This window comes from Capsicum annuum, chromosome 8 (genome assembly GCF_002878395.1).
Source record: "Capsicum annuum cultivar UCD-10X-F1 chromosome 8, UCD10Xv1.1, whole genome shotgun sequence".
In the NCBI taxonomy this organism is placed as follows: Eukaryota; Viridiplantae; Streptophyta; class Magnoliopsida; order Solanales; family Solanaceae; genus Capsicum; species Capsicum annuum.
The window spans coordinates 165,023,249-165,041,101 of record NC_061118.1 but is presented as its reverse complement, the minus strand read 5'-3'; the positions used below and the strand labels follow the sequence as shown (position 1 = coordinate 165,041,101).

The following is a 17,853-nucleotide window of genomic DNA, read 5'->3' as shown; positions in this document are numbered from 1 at the left end:
CAAAATGATGTCTAGTGCCAGACATTGGGATTATTTATTTTAAGCATATATAAGGGGGTATACATGGTGACAGCTTACTAGCCTCCCCCGGGTGTGTCGACAGATGGCCACCCCAATTGTGCTGCCTTGAGGGACAACCTCAAGGGCCTACCTTGGCATGTCAAAGGAATGCACAAGGTACTCATAGGGCTCGGGAACCCTATGGGCAACGCAGGGTCGGGTGGACTAGCGTTGGGCGCTCGAAAAGGCTAGAGGTTGGCTATATGAACCGACAAGCCCCGCAGGTTGTCTAAGTGATGGAAGGATGCCTCCAAGCCGATAGAGCAATCGAGATACTCTCCCCAAGAGATTCGTGAGCTAACTTGTGAGCTTGGTGAAGGTTCAGCCAAGCGAGCAAGGGTCCGTTGGCCTAGACGCGTAGTTGTGGGGCGACACTGTGCTATGGAAGTTGGATGCAAGTTGCGTGGTGTCACGCCTCAAATCCTATTGGGGCGGACTGACACCTATAACCGAGGAGGTCCGGGAGAACCATCTCATAACCTTATACTTCCCATGCATACCTCTATGACAACCCGAAATTAGGACAACATCATGTCGCATATAAAAGGAAATAATCACCTGTATAAGCTCGAGCACACATATATATGTATATGCAATACTTGGCTGTTGGAGCCATCACGTTTATTAACAAAACACCACCTTGACTGTACATTAGGTCTACAAAGCCTCTAGACAATACACAGAGTTTAACTAAGGTCGGGACACACCCCGCCATATAACTAACTTCTATACAATACCAAAAGTGACTGGATATGACACGAAAAGCCCCGAAGAAAACTGGAGCTCACCAAAAGCAGCTAGATATCCTGGCTCCTACTTGTGCGGTGTATGAGCTGAGGTACCTGTGCCTGCAGCATGAAATGCAAATCCCCCGTGGGGGACGTCAGTACGAAATATGTATTGAGTATGTAAAGCTGTAGATAATCACATATGATATAGGAGCTCAATAGAAATCAGAAACAAGTGAATAAATCGTAATAGGAGTGGACCACATTTACTAGAACTTGTGACAACCTGTACATTGTATTTATTCAATCACTTTACCTTCGTTCTTATCATCTTTGTAATCATTACTGTATTGTACTGTGACCATTAGGCTGCCTCCAGTACATATTAACTGGGATCGACCCATGCTAGGCTTATGCCCCTGGGATACCACCCATAAACACATAACTAGGGATCGACCCATGATAGGCTTATGCCCCTTTGATACCACCCGATAAGAGAGAACTTCCATCACTTAGTTCAATTAATCTTTGAGATTGTTATTTCGGTCGCCACCACATTTTTGATACTTTGAAACAATGATACATCAATAAGAGACATATAAATAGACCATCAATGCAATAACAATGAAGTAAGAAATCATTGGCACATCAATAAAGTGTTTTGGAGTCATCAATGCCATAACAATGAAGTAGGAACTTATTGGTATATCAATGAAACGTTTTGGAGTCATTAATAGCACATGGATCTTGTTTGAGTAACCGGATACCTTCTGACATTCATTAGTGCAATAAATATGTAAGATTTGGAAAACAAGTAAGTATTGGAATGTCTTGACATCTTGTAGTGTGGAAACAAGTTCATTGGTAACGTAGGACATCATACAAAATCATTATGGATCACATGTTACTGAATAACTTTGGAAACTTTCTTAATAGAACAATTGTTCACTTTCATGCCAAAGATATGGTATAGAGTATGCTTTACATACCTGACTGTCAACTTTCAATACTAGTCCCAAATGGACTTCTCGTCTTTTCGGATTACTTATCTACAATGAACATATATAGCAATCTAGTATTAGCGACCAAACGTCACAATTCAATTATTTGAATTCACCAAACTAGTGGTTAAGTAGTAAACCTTAATTACACCATAAAGGGTGTCACTTTAACCTTCTTATACTTCAATTACATTTACATGTCATGCATATTCATACAACATCCTCCAATATCAAGTTTGGATTCATTTATCCTTCCAACCAATCCATTAAACCAAATTGAGCCATAGACATAAATAATTATCAATTCAATAGTATATCACCATATCCACCTTCCATAACTCAATTACCATATCCAGCTTCCATAACCCAATTAACATATCCTCCTTCCACAATTCAATACAACCAAACCATGCAAAATAGTCCATAACCCTATTTCCATCACCTTTCAATAACAACCAATACATATAATCTTCTATCACACATATACATATGAAAGAGAACAAAGGCAAACAATATTCATACCTTAGAAGTCACCTCTTGATTATGCAATCCTATTTGCACAAATAATAGGTGCCGTTCGAAGCTCTCGAGATGACAAACGCAGTTATCGAATTACTTTGGAATTTCTACGGTTGAATCAAAAGTAATTTAAAGGTCAAATTTGGCTAGGGTTTGTTCTTTCTCAATGATTGATGATGAAAATGAGTTTTTGAACTCATATACATGTATATGTACACATATTCCCGTCCATAATATCATAGGGAATAACCAAAGTGCCTTTAAAATTTAAATAATGTCAAATCTATCCTTTGGTGGACTACTTTTGATAAGCTAAAGTAGATCGACCATAACTCTTTGCTCCGATATCGGATTTGGGTGAAATTGATATAGTTGGAAAGATAATTCAAAGGGATTTCATTTCATATAAAGTAGGCCACCCAGTTCGTCCTGTACAAGGAGTTATGGTCGTTTGAAGTTGACCCTAAAAATCTGTTTTGAGAGGCTGAAGTAAAACGAGTATAACTCCTTACTCAGACGTTGGATTTGGATGAAACCAATTGCATTGGAAAGAAGACTCAAATATCTTTCTTTTCATAGGTCGCAGCTCTCCCAGTTCATTATATTAAGGGAGTTATGACCGTTCAAAGTTGACCCAAAAAATTGGCTGGCCTCAGTAGTTTGTGTGCAGGAAATTTTCCTGCACATTTACTATTCCCAATATCCCGGCCACCGTTTTATAGTTTCGAACGTGGTCGATTATATCCGAAACCTATCCATTTTTGGAAATCTTTATATCGTTGGAAAGCTTATTCCATAACCTTTGTATGGAACCATCGACGGACAAATTCCGGTATAAGTAAAATAAAATAAAATTAATTTCATATAAATAAGACCAATACACGTACTTGAATACGAGTGTTACACGTGGGCTATGTTTGGATATGCCATAAGACACGAGAGGGCATGACTATGGAAGACGCTTGAGACAAAGGCCAAGGATTGAGGGTTGCCCTACTCGGGCGAAGCAAAGGCCAAGTGCACATGCACGAGGCGATGTCAAGCTTGAGGATAGGACTGTGCATGCGATGGCAATGCTCAGGCCAAGGCGAGGGACGAGTATGTCCGTAGCCATCCCCAGGAGAGCATATGGATGAGATCCATGGATTAAAGATGCGCCAGAAGAGTTGCTTATACGTTGGTCATGTCAGCCGACATGTTGGTAGAGCGGCACCAAAGAGAGCAAACCTCTGAGGAGAGCTTCCCACAGGCACAGGATCGTGCTAAAGACCTGGAAAATGAGGAAGGCTGGCCCATAGTTGGGGGAACCATGGGCGCCGCACGGGCAAAATTGTGTGCCGCTGACACAGTAAAAAATGAGCCCGTGACAAGTGGTATCAGAGCAAGACCACTTGCTACGCAAGTGGTATCAGAGCGTGGAATTGAAGGCAGATTGTGAATGTCATTGCAGCGATCACGTCAAAGCATAGATTGACATTCGTTGTGCTCATGAAGATCATTTGGGATGATGCTACCTTGTGAAGGGAATTAGTTGTATGTTGAGACGCTTGAGTTATCTATGTCAACCAAGGCCTATCATTTCAGAATCACGCCATGTCACAGCCGTTGATTTCGCCTTCGTCTGTGTGAGTTGATTCATCTTCGAAACATCCAAGAGTGATTGAGAAACCTTCAAGGGATGACTTTAAATCAGTAGGTACCGTATGCAGAGGGATTCTATAGAGGCACGTTAGGCCAACAGGTGTGGTCATCGTGCGATGCTGTTAGAGTAGAACCACAAAGTTAGACAATCGGATAGCTAGTGCTCAAATGTCCTTGATTGTGGGGACCGTCAGTTCGTCAGAAACTCTATTAGCGATATGTTGGCAACTATGGTCAGAAGAGAGCATGGACTTGGCGAGGACGTCAAGCAAGGTTGGTGAAGTGCATTAGAAGCTTGTCAGTCAAATAGTTTGTTCATGAAAAGTGACGAGCCAGGGTTGTCAGCTATGAAAGAGTCTAGGCTGAGTTAAAGAAGGGGATATGTCGATAAGTCGGGTGGTCAAGAGGATGAGCCATGTCTGCCAGGTCGTGCAGCCATGTTCCAAGAGAGTTGATGCCGTAGACTATAAACATTGGGCTTAATCATGCTTAGATCTTGTCATGGATGCATTTAAGGCATCAAGTTAAGGGTCCTCCAAGAAGGTTGGACTTAAGTTTTAGCGAAAGGCATGTGAAGAGGTCCGTCTAGGGAAGTCGGACTCAAGGTTGGAACAAAACCTAGCCACCTAATGGGTTGCGAAGAGTGACAGGAGAGTCCCTAAACCTATCCACCTAATGGGTTGCGAAGAGTGGCAGGAGAGTCCCTAAACCTATCCACCTAATGGGTTGCGAAGAGTGGGAGGAGAGTCCCTAAACCTAGCCATCCAATGGGTTGCGAGGAGTGGCAGGAGAGTCCTTACAGAAGAGAGCCATGCAGGATGAGTAGGCAGTGAAGCCTACGGCATGGGCAAGCAGAGCTTGCAGTTGGAGAGAGTGCTATGCAAGGCAAGAACCAGGCTAGCACCAAGCGGACCATTGGGTCGCAACAACGTAAAGAAAAACCTGAGTGCAAGCTTCTTTGCAGGAAGATGGGCGTTAAAGTCAGGTGGAGGTAAAGCCATCAAGTGTGTGAGAGGCACGCATATACCAAACCATTTCATGGAGAGGTGTTGTGCCAAAGTACTACGAGTAAGGAAAGTCATCAAAGTAGGATTAGCTAAAGCTCTGAAAATGAATTGGGTTTCAAGTTCGAGGATGGGTTCTTTCCAAGAGTAAAAGAGCGGGCCGGAGGCCGCAGATGGGTGAACCAAGGGAGTTCTCGCCATAGGCCATAGGTACGAGGGTACCCCGAACGTCGAAGGACTGCGAAGGGAAAGAGAGTGTTTTAAACAAAGTATCTAATTCACAGAGTAGTGCGCAGATGTCGGCACTTTGAGATAAGAAGTACGTGCCAAAGGTACGTCCCAAGAGAGTGCGAGGTGCCTATGGGCGCGGAGCACACGAGATTCTAGAAGGTACCATGGGGAAGCATGGGTTTCCAAAGGCTGTTGTGAATGATGATTGGGACAAAGTTCGTAATTTTAGCTATCGCCAATGACGTCGCCGAGATTCTAGAAGGTACCATGGGGAAGCATGGGTTTCCAAAGGCTGTTGTGAATGATGATTGGGATAAAGTTCGTAATTTTAGCTATCGCCAATGACGTCGCTCGAGGAAAGGAGATAAGGACCATGAGGGCATGGTTGTCAAAGATGCCATATCGAGGAATGCCTACCTAGATATGTTGTGTTGAAAAGGTAAAAGTCTAGGAGGGAAGATAGTTGTCTACCAGAGGCAAAGGATCGAAGGGCTAGATATGCCGTGTATGGATGGGCTAGTAGGATCGCCAGGGTGGAAACAAATTCCCGAACAAAATGAAGGTCGTGAGGAGCATAGTGCGGGTATGACTTAAGGTCACCGCAAAGTTAGTCACCAGAGGGTGCAGGTGTGGAGACACCGTCTAAACAGAAGTGCGGAGTGCACGATTGGATAAAACTTGGGGGAGAAGGGCAAGGGGCCTGACTCCATTTTTAAGAAGGAGCTTGCAAGAGTTCCCACACACAAGGATTTGGGGGGCCGCGATGTAAATCCCCAAGGGTGCAGACTTCGGGTTGTCGTCGGTGTTGCATGTCATTGAGGACAATGACTATTTCAGGTGTGTGAGGGTGTGACTCCCCAAAGTTTTGGGGCCTATCACCCGCTAGGATTGTGCGTGCCAACTAGGCCGCAACCTTGTCAGCTATGCAGGCGACATGTGTTGAGGGAATATGCTGAAGTCAAAGATGAGGCAAAAGGGCATAACATGAGGCAACAAGCATCTATATATGTTGCATGACATGTCCTAAGAGTGCCAAGGTGATTTGGAGAGGGCTTGGTGTGAGCCCAAGGGAGCGGAGGCATAGTGAGGATAGTGTGCGGTGTTCGATGTCAGCGCCGTGCCATTTTGAGCTACAAGTGGAATCTAAGGATTCTAGTTTAAAGTGTTGATATTAAGGGTACCTTATGTATGCTTACCAAAGTTGGGGTCATTTGGAGTCCGTTTGGATAGGGGCTTGACTTGGCCAAAGTCCAGTGGCATTGTCGTAATTTGCTGATTGGTCCGAAGGCCATAACTTATTCCATGTGTATGGGAATGGGGTGAAACTTCGTGGAGGTGTGAAGGAAGTCAAGAGAAAGGAGTAGGAACAAACGGCACCCAATTTGGAGGTCGGATGAATGATCTAAGCCCCAGTATAATTCTCGGGCAAAATGATGTCTAGTGCCAGACATTGGGATTATTTATTTTAAGCATATATAGGGGGGTTATACATGGTGACAGCCTACCAGCCTCCCCCGGGTGTGTCGACAGATGGCCACCCCAAGTGTGCTGCCTTGAGGGACAACCTCAAGGGCCTAACTTGGCATGTCAAAGGAATGCGCAAGGTACTCATAGGGCTCGGGAACCCTATAGGCAACGCAGGGTCGGGTGGACTAGCGCTGGGCGCTCGAAAAGGCTAGAGGTTGGCTATATGAACCGATAAGCCCCGCAGGCTGTCTAAGTGATGGAAGGATGCCTCCAAGCCAATAGAGCAATCGAGATACTCTCCCCAAGAGACTCGTGAGCTAACTTGTGAGCTTGGTGAAGGTTCAGCCAAGCGAGCAAGGGTCCGTTGGCCTAGACGCGCAGTTGTGGGGCGACACTGTGCTATGGAAGTTGGATGCAAGTTGCGTGGGCTATTTTTGGCTATGCCATAAGACACGAGAGGGCATGACTAAGGAAGACGCTTGAGACAAAGGCCAAGGATTGAGGGTTGCCCTACTCGGGCGAAGCAAAGGCCAAGTGCACATGCACGAGGCGATGTCAAGCTTGAGGATAAGACTGTGCATGCGATGGCAATGCTCAGGCCAAGGCGAGGGACGAGTATGTCCGTAGCCATCCCCAGGAGCTCATATGGATGAGATCCAAGGATTAAAGGTGCGCCAGAAGAGTTGCTTATACGTTGGTCATGTCAGCCGACATGTTGGTAGAGCGGCACCAAAGGGAGCAAACCTCTGAGGCGAGCTTCCCACAAGCACAGGATCGTGCTAAAGACCTGGGAAATGAGGAAGGCTGGCCCATAGTTGGGGGAACCATGGGCGCCGCACGGGCAAAATTGTGTGCCGCTGACATAGTGAAAAATGAACCAGTGACACTAGCCTGTAATGCAAGTGTTCTGAAGATTACCTTCGTTTGTAAATACATTAATGTATGTGACTTCGTCCCTTTAGAACAACATTTTGAATCAAGAATAACCGAGTGTTTCAAAGAACACTGATCAGTAAAAAAGAAACAGCAGGTATTAAAGTCCATAATTCATCCAAATCTCATGCAACAACAACATACCCCAGTATATTCTCAAAAAATGGGGTCTGGGGAGGATAAATGTACGTAGTTCATGCCACTATCAAACCTTGAACAGGTGTAATAAAAAGACATACAAACATTAAAAAGTCCTAGAGGAGCTCTTATTCCCTAACAATTTATCAGACACATAAGAGTCTATTACTCTTGTTACTCGAACCAAATGGTAAAAATAGTCTAAGATGCACAAATTAAAGTAGGAAAATAAATCTAGTAGCTAGTATTATGTTTAAGGACATTTGGGCTTTCCCTTTGAGTTCTTCAAGTCCCTATAACAAGGGCACTGATGCTTGTTGCCATAAGTCCCACTTGGAACACATTTGCACTTTGCACAGCACAACTCACAGTATTTGATACACCGATTCATCAGTCCTGCCTTGGAGCACCTACCCTTGCATTTCTGTGCACAGTACACTGCACCATCCAACACATCAAAAGCAAATTCAGCTCAACGTGTTCAACAGTCTCAACGTGGTTTACTTTTTCTTTAAAATGACATGCATGCATAGTGAAAACTTTGTGCATTGACCAGCCTTTTTCAATTTGAAGTTACGTTAGAATGAACGACAGTGTGGTATTAGGTAAATTTACCTGATTTGGCAGTTGCAGGTTGAAGAAAGGAAGATGTCAAAACAAGAGCAAAGACCAACATAAAAGTTACCAAAACCCTCTTCATTTTGGCTCTCAACTCTCTTCACTTTTAAGAGTAGAAATAATATTTCTTTGGAAACTAAAGAATTTTAAGCACAAGTAGAAAAGGCACTGCTGTGCATTTATAGACCTGTCAAAAGACAGTAGAGGGGTTGTAATGTTTTTCAGTATTTTATTTTAGTTTGTTTTTATTTTCCTCAGTTAAGCAATGTCGGCCTATTGGTTTTAAAAGTTATTTTTACATACGTTTAGTCAAATTGCAATTAAATTTTCTAATTATAGTATGTCCAATGTTGTAAAAAACAAGGTCTAAAGCTTATATATATAATAAATTTTTGAATCTCTTTGACATAAAAAAAAAATATAGTTCAATAACTAACTAAAACGGTTCAACAATTGCGTTAGATCATAGTTTCAAATTTCCGTTTGACATTTTTATACTCTTTTGAATTCCTTTACTGAAGTAATCGGATGACATTTATGTAACTTTTATCGATAGCGAATAATTCCACATCTAATGGCTTCAACTAAAACCATAATAGAACACCTCTATCTCTATGTCCATTTTTCAACGAAAAAAATACTCCTAGTTGGTTAGTGAAATCTCAAACATTTATTTTGATTTTGAATCTTGAATGCATATCTTCTTAATTATGGACTGTCTAAGGTTGCTCCTTCCGAGAAATCAAATGCCATGCCTTGTACATAATTTTCTTAATAAATACAACAAGTACTCATTGTGTTTTTTTTTTTTTTGAAATTCAAACAAAAACAAACAAAATGGACACAGGCAGCAGAGAAGGGGTGTGGCAGAGACAGCTGTGTAGCAATTGCTTCATCACTTATCTTCATATCTTTCTGAAATTGGGTGGTGGTGGCATCTTTTGATCGTGATGGGACATTATTCTATGACGTAAATCCACAATGTATTGTTGCACATTTAAAAGTCCATTAATATATACGACAATAATAATAATCTTAAAATAAAATTTTAAATTAATATTATCTCAGGTTTAGTTTAAGTTATATTAAAGCTTTTGGGTGTTGATGCCGTCTCTTCTAGCTAGGAATCCATTCAGTTGAGTCTAAAGTACTCCCTTCATTTCATAATAAATGAATTGTTGAATTTTGACACATAAATTAAAAAAAATATATTAAAAACATAAATTTAACACAATTTTCTATTTTTATCCCAAAAAAAAAAAGTTAACCTTGTAACACATTTTCAAAAGTTAATTAATTGTCAAATCATAAGGGTAAATTTGAAAAAAAAATTCAATGATTCACTTATTTTGAAACACCAATAAATACCCCAACAATTCACTTATTTCGAAACGAAGGAAGTATTTTTTTATTTAGACCCATGTTGGTGAGTCTAAAGTATTGATTTTGTTAATTTCGATAAACATTTACACTCCCTCTCGAATCCCTGAATTAATTTGAATTGACCCAAGATTTTAAAATTTTCAATTTAAATTGTGCTTAAATTGAATCAAAATGAATATATGATTCCCAATTCAATACCAACTACATTTTGTTGGGATAACGTAAACAACATTTATCTTATAAGTGACCATAAATAGATCGATATCTTGTTTGAATATTTTCTCAATTATAATTTATTTATTTTATTTTAAATTCTATTATATATTTAAAAATTACATAAAATATTATACGGTCACAATAATTAATATTAATTTTAATAGAAATATAGAACTGAACTCTAACCTACTAAACGAAAAGGAAAATAATTAATATTAATTTTAATAGAAATATAAAACTGAACTCTAACTTACTAAACCAAAAGGAAAGCTCGAATGTATGATGAATCAAGGGAGATAGTGAAGGTCGTCAACAAACGGTTGTTTAGTTCCCATTTTTCTGAAAGTAAAAGAATGGATTCTAGTTATAGAATTGAGATGCCAGTTATCTCCCTCTCTCTTAAGCCACTAGTCTCTTGCAATTGATACATGCACCCTGATGCCTAGGAACTACACGCATTCCAGTCTTGACGCGTGTAGCTCCTTGCAATTGATACATACACCTGATGCCCAGGAACTACACGCATTCATACACAATTAAGCATTAATGCCAGGGAGCTACATGCATTCATACACAATTAAGTGCTCGAATGTATGATGTATCAGGAGCCACGCATCAAGACACATTCATACACAATTAAGTGTTAGCTCGAATGTATGATGTATCAATTGCAAAGAGCTACATGCATCAAGACTAAGTTATCTCCCTTTCTCTTAATGCCAGGAAGCTACAAGTTATCTCCCTTTTTCTTAATGCCAGGGAGCTACATGCATTCATACACAATTAAGTGCTATGACGTATCAGGAGCCACAAGACACATTCATACACAATTAAGTGTTAGCTCGAATGTATGATGTATCAATTGTAAAGAGCTACACCCATCAAGACTAAGTTTGAACATATTTGACAAGTAATATTAATGAAAATTTTCATAAAAGTATCTCAATAAAATTAATAGCCTAAATTAAAATTTTAATAAAATTTTAATATACAATTATACCAAAACAATAATTTGGAATTATCTTTTTATTTTTACATTTGAGTGTTCTTAATAAGAGTCTGTAGTTCACATGGTATTATAAAACGAAGGATTAATTCTACATAGTAATAAGATTTTAGTCGTGTATTGCAATATATTGTTTAGGATGTTACTGCAAAAACTTTATTTATTAATATGAAAAATTGAGAAACCTTTTTGAACCTGTTTTTTTTTTTTTTTTTTTTTCAATCTTCAATATTGTTTCAAGTCAAACAAAATCATAAAATGCACTATTAAAAGATTTGGAGCCTCAATATTTTTTTATTTTTTTTTTTACAATCTTCAATATTGTTTCAAGTCAAACAAAATCATAATATTTTGCGGCCTAAAGCAATAGCTTCACATTTGAGCCACCCCTGGTTCCCATGAAAGCTTATTGATACCGACAAGAAAAGACACTTAACGAATAAACAAAGTTCTCACTAAAAAACTCATTAGGAGGTGCAAATCCAGGATAATAAATCAGGAATCTAGGGAAATTAACAGAAGCTTCACTTCTCAAAATGCACCTAAATCGAGACTTTGGTCAGTCACATCGTCAACTAGATTGATAGTTTAATCCACGATGCCTCGCGAGTTTTATGACTGCAGAACTAAAACCGCTGTCAACAGCTCAGATTGCTAGTTCTTTACAATATTTGATATAGGTACAAAATGAGAAAACGTCAGAGAAAAACACTCTTCAGAAGTGTACCTCATCATGCACAACCAGTTTGGATGTCTCATAAATCAGCACTCTACTTCATACAAATGTTACAGTATACACCAGGTTCCTCGAACAGAAAAGCAGATATTGAGATTCCGCTTCTGTTGCTGGCCTACATCCAGTTTTACTAATACCTAGCTAGTCTATATTGTATCTACAAAGACTACAGGTACATACTGAGCATGCAAAAACCATCAAGTACCCTTTTGAGTTGATGTGATGTGACTGCAGAAAGATCAGCCCCCGCTACTACATAATGGATGAGAATGCCGAGTATACGAGTGCCCTTTGTCTTGGTCACTTGATGCCAGGAGATTTACCTGCATCATATTCATGAAAGAATATTAGGCACCTGGGCGAAATTACAGCTCAATGTCAAAAACTGACTTGTCAAGGCAGTGAATTGACCTTGACAATTTCTGAGTTTGAGCTTGGACGTATATAGGCTGCCAAAACGCTCATGGTAAAGTCCTGAAAACAACAAGATATCAGTACAGTTACGCAAGTTGAGGGATTGACTTGTTGCTGTACCAGACTTCGACACCTGATTGAACTGATCTCAAGCAACACAAGTGTCCAGTTAAGGTTGCATGAGAAGCTTCATCAAAGATATTTCAACTTCTAGCTCGGTCCAACTAAATATTTGACACACTAGACCTTCTTAGATGGAGGATTTGATACTATGTATTGCATGTTAATAGGCTTAGATCATCAAATTAGAAAAAAAAAAGATCCTTAAATCACACAGATTGACTCTAACTGGTTTTCATTTGAAATGACACTTAAATCATGTCGTTTGAAATTTCTTGTTTAACCCAAAGGCCTTCCAAATGGATAGTAAGATACTAAGCCTTTTGACAGTTTCATGGGGATATTTACGTTGGAAAACTATAGTGCAGTATATTCGTAACCTCTTTTTTAAAAAAAAATCAACTGGTTAACCTCTTTTTTCCCACTCATTTTTTTATAGATTGGAAGCAAAAGTGTCTAGATCTTAGAAATATGCTTTCAACATTAAAATCTCTCTCCCATGCCAAACACACATGAACTATTTCTAGACAGATTGAAACAATTTAAACACCTATGAACTATCAGTGATGCAACTAGGGTCGGTCTTCACTGAGGTTGCCGACTGACCTATTAGTTCTATAATTACAATTCCAAATGGTAATACAATCTGATATCTAATTCTGTTAACTGACACATGGAAAGACAGATAAATTATGATTCTCTTAAAAACAAGTAGAAGCATTTTTATGTTACAAGAAAAGGAGTACAGAAGACTTGTCGTGTGAAAAGTGGACTCACTCTGAAAGGATCCCCCCTCAATGACTGGACAAACATTGAAGCTCCTGAACCTTTTCCCTGAGCAGCATGGAGATACAATCTCAGTCAAACAGCATTCAGTGGCAAGTGGCAATTATGATGGTAAAGATACTCATGATGTCCTCGAATCAGTTAAATTTGTAAGACACAGTGGAAAAGCAAGGAAGATTATTGAAGTGTGTCAATCAATAAACCAGGTTACCTCCAATGATACATCTCTAAGCCGCCTACCCGTTTGAGCACAACAGATGCGCACTACGTGTTCATCACAGCTTCCGCTGATGACATAATCCCTTCCGTTCATGTAATAAGAGCGGGTGTAATTCTGAGAGCTCCCCGTTGAAGTAATACTAAAATCTAGATGGAGCCTCCCATCAACAGCTAACAGTTGTTTCACCTGCCAATAACTTTTTCATCTTCTCAATAAATCTTGGAAAAGGATGACGTTTGCATCATCTAATATACCCATTAAATATAAATCCTTTCATTTTACTATTTTGTGAGTTTGGTACATTCCTCTTAAAACAGTCCTAAAATTCCTCCACATGAACAGTGAGCCATAATTTTTACTTAAAAAGTTTAAAGTTCTTCCAACTTCTCAAAGAAAAGGAGGGGAAAAAGAAGATATTCCTCAGTAAACAATGACTGGCTAAGAGCTTTTTAGATGCTTCAACAACATGGTAAGGGAAGAATCATAAAATGATCATTAATGCCTTGAGAAGTTCTTGCTCTCTTTTTTGCATATCAATCTTTGGTTTCACAGGAACATGCCTCCTGGGATATTCCAGGAAGCTGATCTGAACGATTGTCCTTTTGCTGTCACCCCTAATAGAAGCTTTGCGGCCGGTATAAGACATTAATTTGCATTCTGTAGAGCTTGGCAGTACTTTAGTCTCTATTCTCGTGTTGCATTGGCCAATTCATTGTTTAGCAGTTAGTACATATAGGTGATGTTTCTCCGTGATTCTCTTCCAAGGTGAGGTTTGGCCAATATGCTATCCTCTTAGTAAAGTGACCATTTCCCAACAACAATTTGATGATTTTATCAGATCGAATTCAGTTCTCATGCTACTATCTAGCCTTGATTAAAGAATACAAGGGTGATGGAGCAAGTCCCATTTAAGATAACAAGGTTTCTTGGTGAAAATCCAGGAACTAGAATATGCAATACAATATGGTTATTTTTTAATAAGAATATGTTATATGATATGATTACTCTGTGCTATGCATTGAAATTTTTGAGACGGACACGAAAAAGCTCCAGACAAGCACAATACAGCAGGGACCTGGAGCATCATTCATTGTATATGAGTAAATGGTACAAAACCTCTCACTTAAAACAATAAATTACCTCGTTGTCAACAGCTGAGACAAGAAGATATTGGTCATCAGGGGAAAAGCAAACCATCACATTCCCTCGAGAACTTAAAGCAGTGTAGCAAGGCTGGTTTGGTTTCTGTCTTAAATCCCACAACTTAACATCACGATCAAATGATGAAGTGGCAAAAATAGATGGAGAGTGGTGTGCAAATTTAACGACATTTATATGTTCTCGATGCATATCATCAAACACCTGCAACCGTCTGCCACTGCTAATGTCGTACAGAGCAACATGTTTTGAGTATCCACTTGCAAGAAATAATTCATCGGTAGAGTTGACATGAACAGATGTTAAGTGGTCGAAGTCATCAAACATAATTGAACCGGCACTCTGATGACTGCCTGTGGCTGTTGTAGACATCAACCGAATGTCATATAATCTGAGTGAACCATTATCAGAACCAGCAATGACCTGACAAAAACATGAGGGTTTTCATCAAAATAGGCAGGTGCTCAAGTTCAATTACTTGGCAAGATTAGACCTACAACACCAAAAAAGAATATGCATGGCCAATGCATCTTTTTTGCTCCTGCTGACTATTGCTCCGCAGAATAGTTCACGGAAACAAATAGGGGAACAATGGCCATTTATCATAACGAAGTGGACTTTCCACAATAAAGGCAAATCTCTTTGATATTACTTGAGAATCATAACCTTTTGTTGCTCAAAGACGAATTTTGTTTCATTGTTTGGACAATATTATTAAGGAAATGAACCACGGTGGGCATCTAAATAATTAATATTATCAGGCATAAACCAGAAACAGCAAGGAGCATGTTTAGCAAGAAAAAGAATAGTCCGAGATACAATACAACACAGATTAGGATTTCAATGAACACAATTCCCAGGGAGATTCCTTCAGAAGATTCAGACATAATTTACACCTTTTACATGATATACCTTGGAGGGATAATTTTTGAGCCAGCATAAACCCAGAACACTGTTCATTGCTCCAAGTGAGGGAATATAACTGACAATTTTCTCACTCTCATGGTTGATAACAATTACTTCACCATCCAATGTTCCAAAAACCATAAGGCTTGCATCAGATGGATGATACTCAAATTGGCGTGGTCGATAGCTTCTTCTATCATCTCTTGTTCTGGTGCGCATGACCGAGAGTGGACGAAAGGCAGGCCAAGCAACAGAACCAACTTTGGCAGAAGACAATGACCTAGAATAAAAGTATTGCGACTTTCGCCTAGGAGAGAACCCACGAGTATGGTTTGCTCTAGTCTCACGCTTTTGCAGAATACTGACAATACTCTCCTTATACTTCCTCTTATATGGTAAATGCTCAAATTTTTGTGAGAAGATCAATTCAGCCTTTTCTCTGTCAACCTTCCTAATAGGCAAGTTATCAAGAATTTTCAGGTTTGGCAGTGAAGCTATCATGTACTCACGGTAGAATTTTTCAAAACATATCGGTGAAGGATTATGAGATATACACTTCTTTGGAGTAATGTGAGGAAGCCGTGTGTTGGACAAACGGAAGAACGGCTCTTCGTCATCCTGCATCTCCAACATTCCCAAAGAAACCTGTCATAGTGCAATAAAAAGACGATTGTCATTTCCCCCCACTCAAATAGAGGGGTGCTGAGGGATAGGTTCAGCAGTGAAATCAAGTTTTAGCATGCAAAGCTTTAGCAACTCGTAGAAGTAGACAGATCATGACGTTGATAGGGTAATTTATAACTACAACCCCTATTTTTTGGATATTAATATCAGACGAAAAGTAAAAGGAAATAGAGAACAGAGATACACGAGAAGTAAATTGTTTTTCTGTTATATATATCAGAGCGGTCTTCCAAGCCCGATTAAAATAAGAAGGGGAATATGGTTCAGTTCCGTGCTAAGTTACTTATGTAACAACAATACAAAATTAATTATGGTATACCTCATTTTGCAGATTTACCAGATCCTCCCAACCAGGAGGTGCATCAGGCAAGAGTTCCATGAAACTCGTTTCACGGTCCTGACTTGAAAAGTCCACTTCACTGTCATCAGATGAATCTTCTGTTTCACTACTCACATCAAGATCCATATCAGTATTATTCATATATTGATCTTCTTCATTAAAAAGCCTATACATGATATTTTCACCACTAACTGATGGTGCTTCATCATGAATACTAGTCTCCGTACGATCTGACTCCCAGTAATCAGTCCTTCTATCTGATGCTGCATGCTTCCGTACTTCATTATCTTGTAAGAAATTCTGGAAGCGCAATTCAACTAAGGAAGGGAGTTTCGCAAGGGCAGCGGTGGTAGTCCATAAATTAATGATTCTTGTCTCACATAATGAGAGGAACTTCAAATTTGGCATAGAGGTAAAGCAGTCCTCACGGAAATTAGTAAGTGATGCACTGAAATCCAGGTTAAGGGAGTGCATCCGCGTAAAATTCCCAATCATGTTGAGCTTTCGGAAATGGGAGGACCTCAGATTTAGGACTTGGCATGGTATGCCGTGTTGAGCAAGATTCCTGAAAAACACATCTAAAGGAAATGAATGCACATCAACCTAACAACTGCATATAGGAGAACCTATCCATTTCACATTGTGTCTAAAGAAAACAAAAGGAAAAGCAATATATGCATCATTCGAAAAATGGGGAAAAAGGAACACACATGCTACAGGAGAAAAGATCAATTTTAGAATCATTCGATTTTGAAACAACACGACGTGTTTATTGAATGAATAATTGATCCAAAACAACTTTCCCCTTGATACTTATATAATTCATATATTTAGAATACATGAATAATTGATCCAAAACATTCGGTTTTGAAATAGCTCGACATGTTTATCTAATTCTGAATACATTAATGGGTCGTTTGGTAGAGTGTATAAGAATAATGCAAAATATGGTGTATTAGTAATGCTTGTGTTAGTTATGCTTGCACTAGTTATGCTTGTATTTTTCTTATGCAGTGTTTGGTTCGATGTATTAAAAAAAACATGAATTACATAATGTCTAAAAAAAAATTCTTTTTTTTACATAATACCCTCAATATATATGTTGGAAAGGATGTGGAAATTTTTTTGAGGGGTAATGGGGTATTTAAGCATGTTAATGCATGCATTAGATCCATTGCATTACTAATGCCATGGATTTTGAGGTATTAGTAATACCACCTCAGAATGCCACGATATCTCTCTCTCTCTCTCTCTCCTCTCTCCTTACCCTCTCTCCATCTCTAGCGCACCGGCCCCCGGTCCCCGGCGCCGTCGCTGACCTTCGGCGCCGACCCGATCCGGCCGCCGGCTCCGACCTCCGGTCCCCGGCGCTGACCGACCGCCGGCCACGACCTCCGGTCGCCGGCCCTCTCTCTCTCTCCCTACCCTCTCTCCATCGCTAGCGCACCGGCCCCCGGTTGCCGTCGCTGTCGCTGACCTTCGGCGCCGACCCGACCCGACCGCCGGCTCCGACCTCCGGCGCTGACCCGACCCGACCTCCGGTC

The 17,853-nt window shown here is 40.0% G+C and overlaps 2 protein-coding genes across 2 annotated transcripts in view; both read right to left on the bottom strand.

Moving 5' to 3' along the window:
• Positions 1-7,664: 7,664 nt before the first annotated feature.
• On the bottom strand, positions 7,665-8,544 carry LOC107879950 (peamaclein). Its single transcript, XM_016726872.2, has 2 exons — positions 8,338-8,544; positions 7,665-8,160 (listed from the first exon to the last, which is right to left on the bottom strand). Exons 1-2 carry the CDS (start codon positions 8,420-8,422, stop codon positions 7,976-7,978), a joined length of 270 nt encoding a protein of 89 aa, XP_016582358.1. The 5' UTR covers positions 8,423-8,544; the 3' UTR covers positions 7,665-7,975.
• Positions 8,545-11,560: 3,016 nt separating this feature from the next.
• Positions 11,561-17,853, bottom strand: part of LOC107840205 — a 13,466-nt gene continuing 7,173 nt past the window's right edge. Inside the window, exons 4-10 of the mRNA XM_047395022.1 lie at positions 16,289-16,874; positions 15,292-15,930; positions 14,362-14,802; positions 13,213-13,407; positions 12,993-13,049; positions 12,093-12,155; positions 11,561-12,004 (exon numbers count right to left, since the gene is read on the bottom strand). Of these exons, the coding sequence (XP_047250978.1) occupies positions 11,921-12,004; positions 12,093-12,155; positions 12,993-13,049; positions 13,213-13,407; positions 14,362-14,802; positions 15,292-15,930; positions 16,289-16,874 (2,065 nt within the window). The 3' untranslated portion in view covers positions 11,561-11,920. The remainder of the gene's footprint in view (positions 12,005-12,092; positions 12,156-12,992; positions 13,050-13,212; positions 13,408-14,361; positions 14,803-15,291; positions 15,931-16,288; positions 16,875-17,853) is intronic.